This window comes from Ostrea edulis, chromosome 1, assembly GCF_947568905.1.
Source record: "Ostrea edulis chromosome 1, xbOstEdul1.1, whole genome shotgun sequence".
NCBI lineage: Eukaryota > Metazoa > Mollusca > Bivalvia > Ostreida > Ostreidae > Ostrea > Ostrea edulis.
The window spans coordinates 51,362,369-51,383,285 of NC_079164.1; the positions used below are offsets into that span (position 1 = coordinate 51,362,369).

The 20,917-nt window shown below is 34.6% G+C and overlaps 1 protein-coding gene across 1 annotated transcript; it reads right to left on the minus strand.

Annotated features, from left to right (window-relative positions):
* Nucleotides 1–1,326: 1,326 nt before the first annotated feature.
* LOC125646256 (uncharacterized) lies at nt 1,327–20,741 on the minus strand. The gene is made up of 12 exons (XM_056153501.1): nt 20,651–20,741; nt 16,463–16,652; nt 15,080–15,178; nt 14,666–14,846; nt 14,298–14,530; nt 13,116–13,263; nt 12,867–12,971; nt 12,060–12,556; nt 9,683–9,821; nt 9,402–9,542; nt 4,607–4,770; nt 1,327–4,126 (listed from the first exon to the last, which is right to left on the minus strand). Exons 2-12 carry the CDS (start codon nt 16,618–16,620, stop codon nt 3,958–3,960), a joined length of 2,034 nt encoding a protein of 677 aa, XP_056009476.1. The 5' UTR covers nt 16,621–16,652; nt 20,651–20,741; the 3' UTR covers nt 1,327–3,957.
* Between the last annotated feature and the right edge of the window lie 176 nt (nt 20,742–20,917).

A 20,917-nucleotide genomic window follows, 5' to 3' on the forward strand; every position in this document is an offset into this window, starting at 1 on the left:
TAAAATGTAAATTAGGCCTATTAGTACATGTAATTTCTTCACAACACACGTCAAATGCGAAATTGAAATATTACGGCACAAAGTTAACGAATTGTAGCATTTTGAGGTGTGAAATTTTGCCTTATTGATTCATGATATATTAATTAATGTACAGTCTGTAGTACTTAAAACCATATTAGGAAAAGGAAAAACTTGTACTTGTTTTCATAATGAACTTGAAGAAAAAGCTTTGGAAATTGGACTGACCTAATAAATAAGGTTTTATCAAAATGGGTTTTTTAAATTGAATTCATTTCGATTTTTACTATATTTTATTTTTTCAAAATATACATGTATATAGTGAAGAAATGAAATGATGAGTCCCTTATAAATATAGTATGAGTACGACAATATTCAAAAGATATTTCATTTAATGAAAGAAATAAAATCAATTTGAACTAGGTAATGGGTGACATTAATTTATGTGCAATCGCAAACCTATTGAATACAATGTCGCATTAAAGCATTCAGTGGTGGATGTAGAGAGGGATGGATTGCATCCCCCCTAAATTTGGGTTGAACTTTTTATATAATTAAAATACATCCCTCCACTTGTTTTGTAGGATGTCCAGTTAATCATCACTTTGCATTTTGTTTATAGTCAAACAGGATGATGCGTCGGGGTTGATGGAAACCTGATCCTCGTTAATTAAAGTGTCACTCACTGATCCTTGTGGCTTGTCACAAATCTCAGTGTCTCTTTTCAGTTTCAGTGTCCAAATTCTTCGAAATTTAGGGTCTTTTGGGAAAAGAAACATACTTAATCCCTGTCCCGATTTGACATTGCAGTTCAAAGCAGCACATTGTACCATAAATACAGGACTTTTCTATGTAAACACTATAAAACCCTATCAATGCAATCGAAAGTTGTCTCAGATGATGTCATAAGCTACGAGAGATAACTCACGTCACGACACATTTATCGATCGCTCAGGTAAAAGTTTGATAGCGCCGTGTACTTCACGCCAAGTGATTTTTATCAAAATTGCCATGGAAATTAATCCATAAGTGTACGACAGACATTTTTCTGTGTAAAAGTCAAGTTTTAGGAAAATCACCGTACTTGACCTTTAAATGGCCAAAAAAGTTTTTTCAAAATGAAATTTAGAAGGGGCAGAAAATACAGCTGCAAATAATCCTTTACATCAAAATTAAGATTTTGAGATAATTATCTGAATTGTGTAATAAACATGTGGATAAAACCTATATAATTCCTTTTCTCATTCCAAATTCCTTTAATTTTGTAGCCTTTGTGAATTTTCACTAATGAATAAAGAACACAGTACACAAATCTCTAGTGTTTTAATCAAGGATGATTAAAAATCTCTGGAAAAAAAACCCAGATTGGTTTTTGTGTTAGTTCAAGTTAACAGAAATACATTTTCTTGTTTTCAAAAATGACTGCAAAATGTGTGTTTATCATTACTAATACTATATGCACACATTAGTTCTAAAAGGCACCGAATCTCATTGCTTATTTCCAGTATATTTCATAATTTATTGATTGACATAAGTAAGACTAGTGAGTGCTGAGTGATAATAACAGTAATCAGGAATGTTTTATTAAATTTTTTCCTCAAAAAGTCATAATGCAGTATCAGATGAAATGCCACTTTACTTAGCCCAAAGGTAAGTACATGTATTACAATTTTTTTTACAAAACATATTAAAAAATAGGTCCATGGACCACAATGAATCACCTTATTCATAAAAACAAATGATTCATATACTAGAAAACTGAATGGCTGAACAACAATTGTATTGAAGATTTGTCATTGAATATCTACATACACTACAGATAGTTTGTATACTATTTTGACAAACTAATTACTTTATTATAAATGGAAAGGTTTTAAAAATTCCCACAAAATATTTTGGGGATCTCTACTACAGGTCAACTCTGGCCTAGAAGTTCAAATTTCAAACCAAACTGAAGCTAGTATACTACCTAGCATTATACGTGTTTGAGTATCATGTTGTCTGATCATATCGTCAACTCGTTGAAGAGATGATTCTAAAAGAATTCCAGCGTAAACATTTACTGCATTTTCATAGTTACTCCATTTGCCCTGGGAAAGGGAGGCATGGTTTGTTAAAAAAAATATTTAATCTAAATTATTTAAGGATGCATACATATGATTTACCAATGTTCTTAAGAATTTTTCTTTTATATAACATTTCCCCAAACAATCTTATGTAATACAGAACTCCTCTTGCTGTCCCCATTTAAGTCTCTAGGACCCAGGTTTTTAATGAAATTATCCTTACACTACATGAAGATGCTTCTTGTTCTTGAGAAGATTTTTTTCGTGAGTTATCAGTTATTTTCTTTAAGTCAAAATTTTGATGGTTTGAGAAATACACGTCTGTGTGGTGTGGATTTCGTGGCTGAGGAGTGGTTGTCCTCTAATGTGATATATGTCTGTGTGGTGTGGATTTCGTGACTGAGGAGTGGTTGTCCTCTAATGTGATATATGTCTGTGTGGTCTTGATTTCGTGACTGAGGAGTGGTTGTCCTCTAATGTGATATATGTCTGTGTGGTCTTGATTTTGTGACTGAGGAGTGGTTGTCCTCTAATGTAATATATGTCTGTGTGGTCTTGATTCTGTGACTGAGGAGTGGTTGTCCTCTAATGTAATATATGTCTGTGTGGTCTTGATTTCCTGACTGAGGAGTGGTTGTCCTATAATGTAATATATGTCTGTGTGGTCTTGATTCTGTGACTGAGGAGTGGTTGTCCTCTAATGTGATATATGTCTGTGTGGTCTTGATTCTGTGACTGAGGAGTGGTTGTCCTCTAATGTAATATATGTCTGTGTGGTCTTGATTCTGTGACTGAGGAGTGGTTGTCCTCTAATGTAATATATGTCTGTGTGGTCTTGATTCTGTGACTGAGGAGTGGTTGTCCTCTAATGTAATATATGTCTGTGTGGTCTTGATTCTGTGACTGAGGAGTGGTTGTTCTCTAATGTAATATATGTCTGTGTGGTCTTGATTCCGTGACTGAGGAGTGGTTGTCCTCTAATGTAACTGCGTTGAATCTATACTACAGGAGGAGGCATGCATATCGTATTTACAAATTTTAGTGTTACCATTAGAAAACTTTTCAAAAGACATTTTCCTATAATTTCCATTTCTATGTAAAATGTTCAGTCCCTACTGTACTGTGGCCCCAATCTAATCAAAATTAGATTCTTTGATCCACTCACCTACTAACGGATCAAAGGATCTAATTTTGATTAGATTGACTGTGGCCCCAACCTGACTTCAACAAACTTGAATCCACAGGGGGGTACTTGCATATTGTTTGGACATATTGTAGATATTATGATTAAAAGGTTTGATCCATATAAATTTTAACTTCTCTTATGACCTTATCTTGATCTCTGGGGTCATAATTTTTTAAAAAATGGAATGCCACCACATTATATAAGGAGGTGATTATTTTTTAAGTTTTTATAAGGCCCAGTGGTTCTTGAGAAGACTTGCTTTAAATGGCTCCATCTTCCTTTTACTATTTTCATAGTTATCTCCCCTTCAAAGGTTTGGTCCTTCATTTGATTAGATTTGAACTTCCTTGATATAAGGATACCTTGTACCAAGTTAAGTTTATTGGTCCTGTGGTTTTGATGAAGAAGATGATGGACAAACTTTGATCAGATCTTTCAGCTCAGGTGAGCTAAACAAGCATGAGACATGTCTTCTTGTAACTGTACTGTCTCCTAGCACGGTGATTTTCTCACACAATCTCTCTCTCTCTTTCTGGTTGCACTGTCCTGCTGGTAGTTAAATTGCAAATAACATCACACAAATGAATTTCCCTCACGACTCCATATCATTCTCTGTCTTAATGTCTTACAACCTGCGTCTTCTTCCACTTTAACTATGTTCTCACTTTCATCATCATTATCATCATTTCAGTCATCATTGCCTTCATCATCACTGAGATCTTCCTCTTCATCCTCTCCATAAAATGACTGAGGTGAGCACAACCAATTAAGGAGGATAATGAGACTAAACACTGTCAGTCCATACAGGGCAGTAAAGATGTGGTTTGTCTTGTGATGCAGAGAAAATCCTATGTACCTGATAAATAAAAGCACCCATACTCATGTAAATAAGTCACAGAATCAAGTGCTTGGAGAATTTTATTTTCCACCTAACAAGGTAGTACAAATTGAAACCAACATATTAGATACCACACATTTACATTGACCCCCTTACACTCGGTGTGTATTAGATACCACACATTTACATTGACCCCCTTACACTCGGTATGTATTATATACCACACATTTACATTGACCCCCTTACACTCGGTATGTATTAGATACCACACATTTACATTGACCCCCTTACACTCGGTATGTACTGTTAGGGTATGACCTTTCAATTCCCCAAGTATGAAGTCTCTGTCTTTTAAGGTAGTTAAGGCATGACTAAGGTTAAAGCTGCAAACAGACATGCTCAGCAATAACAATATGTCTCCCAAATCTTCACTCTGATGAATACATTACTGTTGTACAAATTAGTATAGAAAGCAGCAAAAAATGATTCTCTACATACCCAAGACTGCACGTGACTACAACATCATTGATTCCATCATTATCAAAGTCGCCCACAATGAGGGGAGCTGTGGGGTGGCAGGGAAGGGAGTGTTCTGCCAGGAGGTTACCATTCACCAGGTCTATCAGGACAAACTCAGAGTAACCACTCAGGGCCACCACATTCTGAATTTCATAAAACATATTTGGAAATCATACAATCTCATCAATCCCTCTACTTTTTCAAAGTTTTAAGTGACATTCTATAGACAGCTGAAAACCAACTTTTATGTGTGTATGAAAAATATTTGTAAAATTTGCAAGAAACTTAACCTCACAGATAGTTATTGTCATGAACCATTCATTCATTATGACTTTGTCTGACATGAAGGCTGTAATGATCGAAATATCATAATATTATGGTACAGTAAAACTCTGATATAGTGAATTTCTGCGGAAACTCTATAAAAATTCGCTATACGTTTTATAGTGAATTCATAAATTAAATATAACAAATTCATTATAAAACTGATTTGTTCTACAAATGTATATCAGTGGTATAAGAAAGCAGCAATCGATATACTTGCATTTGTATAGTCTCTAAGAGAAATTAAGCCTGTATATTTTCAAGAAGAAATATTATATACAAGAAAAATACACACTGATTTATATATGATAATTCATGATTAAGTCACGCAAGAACATGTCAAAAGAAAAATGCAATCTAATTAAAATCAGATCCTAGGATACGCTCACAATCGCTATAATAGGATCTGACATAATCCCATTGGGGGTCATGTCCACATGACCTTTTGCTTGGAATATTCATGAGAACTATCAGCCAGTCAGATTGCGCCATACAGACAATGATGGCTATTCAGGCGGTTCCTGGCAATTCGTAAACAAGTTGCAGTAATCACTTTCCCACGAAGTTTATTGCACACTATAAAATTGTTGTTCTCACATAAGGAATTCTAAACTTTCGCAATAATGCCGAATCTATTCCATTCATACAAACAACAAGACGTACAATATAAAATACACCGAAATAAAATTAATTGTGAATTGCGATTTATGTATGAATAGGGATGGGTACGATTTGAATAGTTTTCAAAATAGTTTACTTAATTAACGCAAGGAATACAACGCCAGTCGACGTAAACGGTGCATTGTGACGTCACATCTAACTGTGATGTGTTTTCTTTCAAACCAAACAATTGCAGCAGTTTTCCTTGAAATGTAAACACCGATGGTTTCAAAGCCAATGCGCTGATTGGCTGGTTCATCTGAACATGACCCCTAATCGGTTTATGTCAGATCTTCTTATGCAAAGTATCCGGCGCGGCTCTAAGAAGTCTGATTTTAATTAGATTGAAGAAAAATGTCAGCAAAATTATGTGCAATACATACAAACAGTCTATCGCAGTTGTCATTTACTTGTTGCTTTACACAAATAAAGGAGTGTACGATAAAATAAATGCAATCAAACTTCAAATTAATGAGAATAGTAAACAATACCGACACCTATGTGTAGGTATTGTTTTGCGTTAACAACCTCTTTTGAAAAAAATACAAACAGAAATTTCATATAAGTGTGGATCCTTTATGGCAATGGAAAGCGATTGTTACAAATCACAAGGAGTTTAAAATGAAAAAAACAACAACAAATAAAAAACAAATCCGTTATAAAACGTGATTTATACGTTCACTTTTAATTCAAGGGGAATAGAAATTTACTTCGTTATATCTGAAAATTCGCTATATCCGTGTTCGCTTTATTTGAATTTTACTGTATACAGGTGAACAACTCAGTTATATCATTTCTTTAATAGTCCACTATAACTTAAGATTTATGTGGATGCTACTACCAAAATTTTTCATTTTATTTTTTCTAAGCTGCTGGACAGTATAAAGATTGAAATTTTGTAAAATATTTGTTATAAAGTATTGATGTAAGGAAATGCTGTCAAGTCTGTGTCATAACTGCCAATGACACAAAAGGATGGCAGAAAAAGCCAAGTAGGTGTATAAAGCACTTTGTAACATTATTCATAAAGTGGGAGTGATGCACTGTAACGGCATTAAAGACTCACAAAATTCGTAAAATATGAAAATTTAATGTCGCAGATCAGTTTATCATCATTCCCTAATGAATTCAAAGTATACATTGCAGATAATAGTTTGTTTACAGTAGTATTTTCAGGGGTCAAATGTTCAGGGTAGTTTGTTAAAGCTTTGCAAACAACAAAAAACATGAATAGATTCCCATGAAAATAGAGATTTTACAGTACAATTTGCAATACAACAACTTTTAAAACAGTCTTAAGACAAATGAGACATGCTCTTCACATTGCTTGTTCACATTGCTTGATAAGAAATATTTTTTACATTAAAATGCAAAGTATAGTGTAGTGCCATAAATGAGTCATCTTTCGTGATTTATGCTATATATTTCATTTAAGGAATGAATTTATTATTTTTTTGTTGGATGGAGGAATTCCACGAAAAAAAAGACGGAAAACTGCATCATTGCGCGTAGCGCATGATGCAAAAGTTTTCTGTCTTTTTTTTCCATGGAATTCCTCCATCCAACGAAAAAATAATAAATTCATTCCTTATCATTTAATATTTTAAAACATTGAGTTTATACGATAAAACATTATTTGATTTGAGTTGAATTAACGAGTTATTCTTGGACTACATTCTAAGTCATTTCGAGATGGGCGTAGTAATTTGTGAATACACAACTTAAAAAAAACCCTAAATCCGTTAGGCCTAATGGCAACTTCCACGAACTGTTGTTTACTGTTGAGAAAACGGGTTTCTTGTGGACTGAAGAATGCAGTTTTAAAAGGATGAGTTAGAGATAAGTCCTGTTGAGAGAAATTTGCAGGAATTTTGTTGAGTAGAACTGGAATAAAGTGCAAAGTTCGATGTCGGTACTAACGGAAAGTGTGGGACACGTGCATAATCAAGATGTGGGATGCCAGGTAGGGTTCTCTTGAGGGTTGTCACGGCTTCCAGGTGGACAAGTGAGTGTTACAGAGGGTTTTTCGAGTTTTATCAGTGAATTCTTAAGGCGTCACAGCTGTTGTAATGTCGTACGGAAGCCTCGTTTTGGTGCCCACTCATAAACATATTTAGTCTGAAATATTTGACTTTTTCCTGGCTTTTTTTTTATGATTTTGATATTTACCGTGGCTGGCAGGATTGTGGAAGAACATATTATGCCAGAGTTCGAAACCATAGTCGTTTTAAAGGGCTACAATATTGCAGTATTTCTGAGGCAGTGTGCGGTGTATCTGGTATTTGGGTTCGTGACATGAAGGAAGTTGTTGCAAGGTGCAAACTGGACTATTGTCATCCTCAGTTGAATACATTTAACTCTCAGCCCAGAATTGCAGAAGCCACAGGCCTCTGAATTTCTATCAAAAAGCTGTTATATGATTGATCAGAGGGATATATATACCGCCTGTGGCAGAAGCAGATGTGTGTTGTTATATTGGGGGGGGGGGGGTGTCCTCAAATAGCCATGTTTATTTCGTTTTGCATAATTAATCATTATTTATATTTGATAATTGTTTGTTTTTGTTTAATAAATTTATATAGATCGATAGAATTGTTCAGTTTTTCTTTTCAGGATTCCCTAATCTATATATAAATATGAAGCATCCAGAGGAATCCCCAACATTCCAATAGAAAGTAGTTCCAGCCATTTATTTTTTTTCCATTAGATACAATATTCCAGTCATTTTTCAACCAATGAAAAAGAATGCAACATGTAAAATTAAATGAATGAAAAATAACCTTTGTTTGTAAAATCATTCTAAACTCATTTTTGCGATGAAAGAGGTATAGCGCTTTTGCTGACAAAACCGCTGACTCAGAAATCTAAAGGAAAAACACCGGTTTCCATTCATAGATTGGCATGTTATTTTTTAATGTAAGGCCAACGTTTTTAATGTTTCGTTAACCAAGATAAATAACTGCCGCAGTTTAGCATTACTGACATTTATATGAGTCGTTCTTTAATCAATGAACCATGTTCCTGTGTGGAATGATGAACAGTACAATATTTTCATAGGTGCATTCATATCACAAAACAACCCTTTTACATATGACATTACTTAGCTCTCTGTCTTTTTCTGACATGGCTGCAGCACCTTTAATAGATTTCATCAGTTCATTTGCCTTTGGTTGATAATTCGAGTGTTTAGCTTTGCCTAAATATCATGACAGTTGCTACATGAGTTTTTATATTTACTTTAGAGAAGTCAAACTGTATAACAGTTCTTTTCCTCCCTTGACCTATTTTTACTTATTACATGCTGTGCATTTGTGCCCCTTTTCTTGTAGTTTTGTTTAGCTTTTCATCAGCCACATTACGGTTTGAAAATCCTGTGCACAAAGGAACAGGTTAGTTTAAGTGTAAGATTACCGAACACCTAAACCACTAGGCCACCCAGGAATCTAAGTTTAAAAGTATACTTCTTTAAAGCATTTATAACAAAACATCTGGACATAAATTCTATCCATGATTTTTAAGACTTTGTCCAACAATTGCAGAAATATGACTACTGAAACTTTAGCCCCTCATTTCCATGTATAATCCTTTATAAGAGTGTAACGAAAACCTTGTGGTGCTCTTACAATCATATATTATGTATGGCTGTTCAGGAAAACATTAAGACACTGAGACCAGAAACTGAATTGTGTTGTTAATGGTGTGAAAGTTATTACATGTATATAGTAAAACAAATAGAAGTAGTAAAACAAATAGAAGTTTGTGGCACTGTGCAGTATTTGTTAGTTGATACCTTCTGTCCATACACAGGTATAGACATGAGAACTCGACTAGGCCAGAACTCCTCCATAAATTGTTTGTAAGATGAGGGATCCGTTTCTTTGCCTTTTTTCATGTCTGTTGAAGCCCTGGCCCAGTTAGCTGATGTAGCAGCCTAAAGAATAGCATAAACCAGATAAACAACAGTATCATTCCTCATATGTTGATACACAATATTCACTGTTCATTTACAGTAATCCTGTTCTAGAATACAAATTTCTTAAAAAAGGTTTAAAAGAATTAAGTTTTTTTTACCTGCCAATTTGCATTTCCTTCCCGGTCCCAGGAAGAGACTCTGCCCACTCCTCCAAATGTGACGATGTCAAATTTATGCGAGAATTTGGGCAGATGGTGACCCATCAAGTATCTTATAAGTCCTGTTTTCCTTGCAACACTGAAGGGTACAAAGATCTTGCTTTGAATTTCAAAAGAATCAACCAAGTTGTTTACTGATATTATATACATTCTTGAAGGGTCCTAGAGAAAGGATTGTTCTTAAAAAGGCTTGTGCAAGTACTATTGCGCTTTTCTGTCCACCTGTCAGTCCATAATTAGATGTTTTCCAAACTTTTTAGCTATACTTACAGTTAACGAGCTTGTTGTGCAGTTGTATGTTCAATTTTCACTTACTGTCGGTTGATTTATTTTCATTGTAGTTATGAGCCTTGCACTTCAGTTCACAGTTTGATGTCATACAATGTACTGTAGCACTATTTTCTTGACTCCTTTGCTATGTACTTGTAAATATTGCATTATTTTTTGGGGAGAAGTTATATGTTGATAGTGAAAGCTCAACTTCAGTTTTGCTTTGACTGACCTTATTTCGGTGGTGTTCTGCATTGCGTTCAAGATTGTAGTGGCTAGCCTTGCTGCTAGGCTAGATGTCTAGATCTATTGAACACATTGTAAGAATTAACACTTGTTATCCCTACGTAGGGCTAGCTTAGATGTTCGTTCAATTTCATAACACTATCTAGAACTACATAGTTTCTACGATCTTGAACGCAGCTCTTGGATTTTGATAGTTTCAAGAAGTTTACAATTTTTGGGTGTTTTTTTTTAAATTTGCTATAGTTGCAAATTCTGAGCTGATTTTTTTTTTTGTAGTTGCATATTGAAAAGTTACTGACTGACTTTAGCAGAGTTCAGGACCTTGGACTTTGAAAATTTCCAATATTTTATATAGTTTTATGAATTAAATATTTTCTTTACTTCTTAGTTTTCTAGATATTGTATTGCTATGCTTGCAGATATTGAGCTGATTTTAGGTTTTGCTGTGATTGACATAGTTTCAGAGGTTATAACCCTTTGACTTTCATAACTGATAGAGTTCACAGTTATCCCCCCTCCACTCCTTTTTGTTGTGGTTGCAAATACTAAGCTAATTTTTGAAGTATAGTTGTACATGGAAAAATTACAGATCAAGTTTAAGCTTCCCTTCACTGAATTACTTTCAGCAGTGCTATGTTCTATGTACTTTAAGAATTTCAAAAAAGCAGATGTTGACTTGATTTACGGAGTACTGTGGAATCATTAGAATTCGTGGTGGCTCAATTTTCGTGGAATTCGTGGGTACCCCTCACCCACGAATTTACGTCCTCAACGAATAAAGACATTCCAGAGTTATCTTTCTTACAAATATGTAAATCCACGAAATTACGTCCCCATGAACCCGTAAAAATTGAGCAATCTACGAAAATTGGCCCCCACGAATTTAAATGATTCTACAGTATAAATGCGACGAGTTACAGATCAAACTTGATTTGTTATCATTGACATGGTAATTCATCGACTATACACCCTTTTTACTTCGTTGTCAGGTGAGGCCATTCATATCCAATTGACACATCTAGTTCATAATTAGAAATTTTAATGGCTTTTTGTATACCTGCTAAGATAATATAATTTGAAGCATGTCCAAACCAATGCAAATGACATAATGTTTGTGATGAATTTTATAATGAATGAACAATTTTTGATTGTTTGAAATTTAAATTTTTTTTGGTTTTGTTATAAAAATGATGTTTTTATAAATAAGTGAATTAAAATTATTTTTAAACAAGATTCACTACTTATTTATATAATTTTTTTTTCACAAAATGTGTTTGTAAAAAGCATGGTCTATATCTAGAGTGAGACAATGTATGCGCATTTCATAGGACTGTAAACAAACGATTGTCATCAGTCAAGAAACCACATGTGGAGGAAAGAACACCAAGATTTCTGAAAAAGTATATCAAATATATGCAACATTTCAATATAGGCTAATGATGAATCAATTCAAGGTGCATGCACAAAGAAGGTAAAAATTGAGAATTTTCGGTATAAATGCTTTTTTCACTGATGATGTTAACTTTGGTGCCATGTTGATAGTTGACTTGCGCAACATGTAAACATTAACAGAGCTCATGCCTTGTTTTGAAAATGAAAAGTTTAGATGTCTCAAATATATCTTTACATCAATTTGTGAAATTTAGGTTTGTTGCATGTTTTACATATATCATATACTTTCATATTATTGATTGAATATCTAAGTAATTTTTCTTTTACCCAAATTGTGTCCATGCCCAATTGAGTAGAAAGAATAAGAATTAAACAATTTCTGTGATTAATGAAACATTTCAGAAAATACCTTTTTAAAATAACTGGAGGTATCTTTTTAAGGTTATCTTCATCATAGGCCCACGAGGAAGTGAAGAACAAACGAGTGATCCGACAAACTGGAATCTGCTCTAGCCTTTCCTTTACTGGATTAATCCGCCAGATCTCAACGTAACACGGACTATAGTCATCCTGCTGACCCCAGAGGATCTGCTCTATTTCTCCATCTGAATCAATGTCTAGATACACTGCCCCATCCCCCGGCAGACGGAGCTCTGTGATTGGCTGACCACTCAAAAGGTTCAGGACTTCTATACCATTATGGGTGTGGATAACAACAGCATTAGGATTTTCCACATGCTCATGATTACTGTGAGGTCGATGTCCACCATAGGCATACCCTATAACATGCTCTGGGGTCAAGGCCAGTCTGTGTGAGGAGGGGGGCTCTTGCTGGTTGCCCTCTTCTGATTTTCTAATTTGCCCTAATGTCAGCTTTGTGTCAGCAAGATTTACCCACAAGTGAGGCTGCAAACAGAAATTCTTATTTTTAAACAGATGAAAATGATCTGGGAAAAAAAAAAGGAAAATAGTATCTTTATTTTTCAATTTACAGTCCTGAACTGGGATTCTAGTGTCATGAATAACATACAAAATGACTTTCAAGTACATATATTGTTGCTGTTGCTTTCTTTAAATGGCAGTGATATTGGTATATAAGTCTTTAAAATGTCAGGGAGAGTCATTCATTTGGCTCAAAGTGATTACACAGATGACCAATTACTATCTGACTATTAAAAATCAGGGTATGGTTCATTCTGAATAGATCTGATCGTACTGTAAAATTGTTAAATTCCTCCTTATACATTGACCAGGGTGCCTCCCCAACATGCAGCCTGTGTCTTTTCAAGGCTAGCTTCCAATGATGATCTCCATGGATATCCTATCAAAAATTCAGTTAACATTAATTATCACTGGAGAAAAAAACCCAATTCAACTTATGAATAATATCATATTGTACACTACCATAAGTTGTTACATTCACAATAAACAATGAAATACCAGTAATTCTATCAGGTAGCAGTACCTTGATGTTGGTAGCTATTTCTCCAAAATCCCCGGGTAAGTGATGCCACCTGACAGTGCCGTCTGCCGCACTTACAGCAAAAGAGCTGAAGTGACTCAGTGTATTGTCATCAGTAGAATTTCCATGTTTTTCCTCCATCTTACTCCCACTGTAACGACAAAGCACGTGCAAATTACAAACGAAAACGAAGTTACATGTAATACTGTAATCATGTGTTAAAACGTTGACATCTCATGATACTGTAGACTCACTTTTATTTGTGCATCACCGATGGTAAAAGCTTTTACATCAAGTAGTAATTGCAAGAGATCCTGCACATACATGTATCAACATCTAGTTTGAAATGATTAATTATCAAGAAAAAGCGACACATGTACTTGTAAATAGCTTAGCATGAATATCTTTGGAATCCTTATTACAAATAGAAACGTGATACATTTTTGGTATAAAGAATGTTTTTATACTAAATTAAACATGCTCTTGCATGATATAAGGAATAAATGTCTAATTTGTTTATATCATGGAAGTATATACATACTGAAAGTAAGATGTAATTCACATAATCGGATTTGCCAATTATGCAGAAATCGCCCCATGCTAACTTGCATAATACAACCAACCTAGACATCTATTCCTTATACAGTGTATTTATATTTTGTACTATATATGCTTTATGTCAATCTGAAAGGTCAGTGCTTTTACAGAAAAATGAAATAGCATAGATTTATTACTGACAAACTTTGGTAAATGTATGCATCTTATATATCAGTTGTTAATTGCCTTGCAAGACTCACAAAACTTAAAATTTCTGTGGCACCAATACAAAATTGGGTACAGGTGATGTAACACATTGTGATGCTCTACACAGGTATTTGTGATCACTCTGGTATTGAGGCATCATCCAGGATGCCATGTGAATGCCATCATAAGAGAAGGTATCTGAAAATTTTTCATGTAATATGTGTTGCCCAATAGTAACGAATTCTTACTTTTTGGTTGCTGCACCATTTGGTAGGCGTAGTAACAAATTTTTACTTTTCATGTGCGCCATTTAGTGAGGTGTGCAGTAGTAACAAATTCTTACTTTTTGGGTGCACCATTTGGTGAGGTGCCCAGTAGTAACAAATTCTTACTTTTCGGGTGCGGCATTTGGTGAGGTGCCCAGTAGTAACAAATTCTTACTTTTCGGGTGCGGCATTTGGTGAGGTGTGCAGTAGGTGGGTAAAGCTTCCACCCACAATAACCAGTCCCGTGTCTTTCTTCTTCACATTGTGGGCTGTAATCAGAATCCCCATGGCTTTAATCGTATATGTCTCCCTTACACGACTAACATCCATCAGTCTTTTGTGCCACAGTAACTCCAGTTTGTGGTTGTAGCACACAACCTGCCAATCATCTGTTACAACCACAACAATCTGGAAAAAAAAAACCCAACAAATTCTTCATTTATACTATTTTTGATTGCCAACTTACAAAACCACGATCTCTTATTGCCTGCTGCACTGAACTTTCATTCAAGTTTAGTCCTTTTTAATTCCCATTCTTCTCACCTGTTTTCTTATCTGCATCATCGAACTATAAGGAACAGTAAACCCCGTTTCCATAGCAACTGGTCGATTGACCTCTGAGACATTAATTGGTAAGACGGCTTTCTGTTTAATGACAATGTGAGGAAGTGTATCATCATCGTCAGTTTCTCTGACTGGGTCAGGTAAAGCCAGGACATTTAACCTGTAGGAAACAAGCAAACTACTTTTAGGAATAGTTAGTAAATAAAGAAAATGTTACACTAGAGTTACCCAATTAATTGCTTTAACACTGAAAAGAATGTCTTTACATGAACATCCCCCCCCCCCCCCCCCCCCCACACACACACAAAAATTACACAGGTTGTTCAAGTAACTCTACCCCATGTAATATAGGTTATCTATATTACAAAAATTTTGTTAACTTAATTATCTTACTTAAAGTCATGAGTGATCAGCAGAATTTCATTTGTTCCATCGCCATCCAGGTCAGTAATTATAGGTGAAGGGAGACGATCCTCAAGTGTTGGGAATATCCTGTACATAAAATTGAGGAGGAATAACTAGCATTTCTTTTGCTGATTGTGTAAATGCTTTAACATCTATATCATTGTACAATGTGAAAATTTTAGACACTGTAGTATCGTCATTATAATTTTAAACTAAACAAAGTTAAAAATCTTTAAATTCAATTTTCTTGTATATGAAGACCAATGCCCCTATTCCCTTACTCTTTATCAGTCTAGCAACTGGTGATGTTGAATTTCAATGTACAAAGTATATCTAATTATGCAATTTTCTGTTACTACACATATTAAAAAAACCTCCGAGTTTTTAGGCATGTGATGAACATTTCCACAATTGCAACACAAAAACTACATATATGTCTGCGGGATTATAATTTTCTATCTTTTTGTGGCTTTGAGAATCCTGTTTCAAGATGATCTTTTATGTCCTTATGTACACAAAATCCGATGAAATTTCATAATACATTTTTAAGTAAGGCATACCTAATGAAAGACAATGATAATCTTTGCTTTTGGAGATCTTTTTACATCTAATTTCTGTTAGGTTCTAATCATTATTGTATATTGAGAACTTGGGTTAGCCATAAGGGCTCCAACAGTTTCAGATTTACATATAGATACCCATTGATAAGTTTACTACTACCTAACAAAGGTAAATTAACAGCAGTCAGTGTCAGTGATCCAAAAAGTAACAAATTGTCAGAACTCAATGAAGAATTCAATCACCATGTGGGAGAAAAAATTACCAATTCTATGGGCCCACAAAATTTTTACATACATTTTGCAAGTGGGTTAGACTTAGTTAGTAAAATAATTTTTATATTAAATAATCCCCGAGATATTCTCTTGAAACTGGATCAGTCACATATGAAGTGAATTCATGCTGAAATTATCACATACTAGGTATTTGTTTTTATTTATGACATGTATTTCCTTTCATTGCCTTAAATAAAATACATGACTGATGCCTTCTAATTTGTCAGAGTGTCGATATTAACTTTCTAATACATATATCAAAATAAAAAGATTTGTAAAACAATTATATTTTAACAGAGATTTTATCTATGAAAATTACTAGATCAACCACTGTAAATTTCACATCTTACGTCATAATTTTTTTTATAAAGACATGCAAAAAGGCAAGATAAATAAAAAGAATTTCTAAATACTTCGATAAGATATCAGTATGTACATGTATATTTATAATTATACACATGTGTATCAAGGTACTGAACAAACAAAGAGCAACAATTACAAATAGATTTCTATACAAAGAATGAATCTGAATACTAACTTGTTTCTGAAATGATGTGGTTCACTTCTTTTTCTCCATACTGGTTTCAGATTGTACGAGTCACTGGCTCGGAAAAGGTAAGCGATGACACCACATAGCAACAAAAATATAAAGTGGTTTGGGTTCACCAATTTGAGCTTTTCCCATAGAAAATCCATTACATAATTTCAAATCCTTACATCATCTGTTTCTGAAACAAAAAAAGTCAAACCTTTACATCATCCTATCTACAAGTAAAACAAAAAGTTCTCATGAAATCACAGAGACTTGTCACATATATTCAATAGATCACGACATAACACCAGGAGTTAAGACAACTCCACACGATTCCATTGCTTGTTTTATTCATGCAGTCTTTGCAGAGCATAAACATGTACTTTTACATCTACATAAAGATAATCTCAAGTGATTTAAAAGTGATACAAGATAGAAAGAGTACTAACAATGCAAGGATAATCAATATACACATAATCGAAAATCATATAATGGTATGTGTCAGCACCTTGTGGGAAGGATAAAAAAAAGAGTACTAATAAAGCTAGGATAATCAAACCTGGTAAACATGTTTCCCATTGTGAGAGGAAGATGTCTACTACGGTATTATATTTCAATGTCAAAGTCATACATTTATGAGTAATCATAATGGAATAGTAATAATAAGGTTAGGATCATCAAAATTGGTATGTTTCCAGCAGTGTTGGTGCCAAGTATATTTTGAAAAGTAATAATTTTGCTTCTCAAGTTATACTTTATTGATGTTTAACACAGCCATCTTATCATTTTATTAATACTCTTTGTCTCCCTCAAATTTTACCACAACTCTTAAATAATATGAAATATCTTATTTTGTAATTACAACTTAGTAATTTGTATTTGAATTTAATACTAGGATGTATTACATCAACATTTTTAACATAAACCTATTCATAAGTTAATTTAAAAAATAAGAAGAGATATGTCTAAACTATGAAATATAGTGTTGTAAGACCTGTTCTATCAACATGATCAATGATTATGTACCTCAGTGGTACTTAACTGAAAAGTCATTGAATCACCAGTTCAATTCCAGTTGTGTCTATTGTATCTTGAAAATCTCTCCTACATCATGGGAGAAAGTAATTAAATGTACAACAGAAATATATGACCATTGAGAAAAATTGCTAAGGTTATCTTATTCGGTTAATTTGAATTAATTCAAATGATTGGTATTTCAAATTGAAGCTTTAAATTACCTTTCAGAGCAAAAAATCCCTCAAAACTTAATCTAGTGTTTCAAAATTTGATAAATGGCCTTCAGCAGGCACTTAATCACCACATTTCAATTTCCACAAGTCGACAGACTGTTGTGCAGTGTTTTCAAACCAATGCAGCAGTTTTATGTGCTAAGAATTATACAAACGTTAGTATAAAGATATATATTAGATAAAGTTAAATTGTGTTTTAACTAAGAACAGTATATAAAGCAAAATATCTACATCTTGGTCATAAAATGATATTGACGTAGTCATATATCTGCGCTCATCCTTACAGTGGTATCATCAAAATATTAGAGGGCGAAGCCCTCTCACAGACCGAAGGGCCGCGAGAGCGGAGCTCTCCCTATAGGTAACACGTATATATATGTTTAAAAGGAAAATATAGAAAACTAATGAAAAATTAAACTATACCTATGGAATTTGAAAATTTTGATCCCAGACCCAATGGCGTCGATTCGAATACTAGCGCGTGGACATGTATTTCTCCATTTTGAATCTTGTGTACCCATGTTCACGTCGTTCTGAGATGTTACATAAAATCCATAAAAGCATGTAAATCTTATTTTATTAATCATATATAATCACTCCTCGATTAACGCGATTGTACCATGTCTCCTATGTTTGTAAATTTGCTAAACACCGATGCTGGATATGACATCATAATGCACTGTTTACATCAGTTGCATTGAGTTTCCCGCGTTCATCGAATAGGCGGATCAAAATGTCTAACGTTAGATTGATTGATTGTTTTGCTGTTTTCTGCCACACTCAACAATTTTTCAGTTCTGTATCTGTATAGGTACGTTGAATCACCACTCCTGGCACATGATCAACGGAAATGAGAGAGCGCATGCAAATCTTATTCACGCTGAAGGTTTGATTTAAAGCCTTCTACAGTCTTTGAACACACTTGGTGGTCACTCAGTTCATTCCAGTCAATGACTGTAGTATGAAGAATGAGTTTCTTCTGATAGGTGTGTTACACGATGGTATATTGAAACAAAGGCTATTGTTGGTACTATGGATGATGTTCCGTGTTTCAAAGTCAGTAAATTTCTTGGCCTTGATTCGTCGTTTGTTGGTGGCTGCTACCAAGTAAGTATCAGGCGGTATCGCTGGTACTAGCCCTTCACAACCACCTTGATTAGGAATGTTAGGCGTAATTCTTTCCTTCGTTTTTGTAAAGATGGAAGATCTAAGGTCTTCAGCATGTTGGTAATGCTCCCTGGGGTCCGGTTCTTATAGTCTCCAGTAATAAAACGAGCTGCTTTCCTTTGTATCTTCTCCATCTTGATGATATCCGATTGAAGGAAGTGATCCCATATAATAGCCCCTTATTCTAGTGTAGAACGTACTAGGAAGATGTATGCTGTTCTACAAGTAGGTGAAGGGCTGTGGCAAGGATTCTGTCTCAGAAAGCTTAGTGTGGTACTTGCTTTCTTACATAATTATATTATTTATATGGGTTGTCCATTTAAGGTCTAATGACAACATGACCCCTAAATACAGGTTAGTCTGTACACTTTTGAGGATGGTTCCGCTTAGCTGGTAAAAGAATGTAGACTTCTGTCGGATACTAAACACATAACATTTAGTGGCATTAAAATGCATCCCCCACTTTTTTGCCCACTGCTCCAGGTTAGCAAGGTCTTGCTGCATTATTAGGTGGTCTTTGTGTGATGTTATCTCATGGTATAGCAAGCAGTCATCGGCGAATAAGCGGAAATAGACTGCACTGTATCAGGTAAGTCATTTATATGACAAAGGAATAGGAGAGGGCCTAATACAGTACCCTGGGGTACTCCCAAGTCCACCGTGGCTTCTTTTGAGCACTCCCCTTCGACAACTACCCTCATCAGTCGGATACATAGAAATGATTGGATCCACTGGTGTAGGCGGCCTTGTATTCCATAAGCTTTCAGTTTCTGAAGAAGCTTATGGTGTGGCACGGTGTCAAATGCTTTTATCTGGTGGCACCCAGTTTTTATTAGTGGAAGAGAGAACACAGACACAATGTACCTGGGAAGAGACCACCGACCTTCTGGAAGTAAACAGGGAAACTTTCTCACTTACCGGCACGAGCGGGATTCGAACCCACGCCGACCAGAGGTGAGAGGCCGTATGATTTTGAACGCGATGCTCTACTTTGATTGAGCTGTCTTCACACGTTAGGTGCTAACTTTGAGATATTTTTTGTCCTGTTATGGATCTAGATACTAATGCCAATACTTTTTTGCTTCGCCCTCAAACACGGTCACACCGTAAGACATATTAATACCGCTACATAGAATCACTGAAATTACCACTAATCACCGAAGAAATGACCAAAATCACCAATAAAGGGGCCGAAATTACCTTAGTGTATGTTCATCTACATACCATCTAGTCACACATCAAATTTCATGAAGATTGATAATGATTTGAAGGAATTATGGTCATTAAACCGATTAATGTGAAGCATAAATACAAGTTCTTTCCCATGTTTTAAATATATCGTATTCATGGTATTGATTTATACAATAAAGTGTTATAAATAAATGAAATAAAATATTTGTCCTGAATTTAAAATTGCCATTTGGAACTTACTGGCTAGGCCCTATTTATAGTTCGCTAACAATAATCGGTTTTATGGAAACAATTCCTTCAAATCGTTACCAATCTTCATGAAATCAGATCAGATGTGTGACTAGATGGTATATAAATTAACATATAATGGGGTAATTTCGGTCCCTTTATTGATAATTTCGGTCATTTCTTTGGTAATTTCGGTGATTCTATGCACCCTATTAGTACATTATTATGTGTGACAAGTCCCTGCGGTGCAACATTGACGATGAATTAATCTAATGAATTGTGGGAATTTCGAAGTTAAACGACACTGGTAGAAAGGTCAGTGACTAAATATCACAGGTAACTTAACTGGTAACATTACCTTATTTAATGTTTATGTTTGATCTATCACCGTTCTGTCACAATATGCTTTCGGTTTCTCCGAACCGGCAACAAAGCACGTTGTTAAGTTTTACCAGGGTGTTTCGAGATACAGAGATTAGGCCTAAGTTAAAAGCCACAAAAAAATGTCAGCATACAATCCTACAATTAAAGGATTTTACTATAAAAATATTGAAATGGGTTGTTTTTGTTTTTCTTAGAAAATTTAATAACATAAATAGATCGCAATAAATATAACGAACAAGTT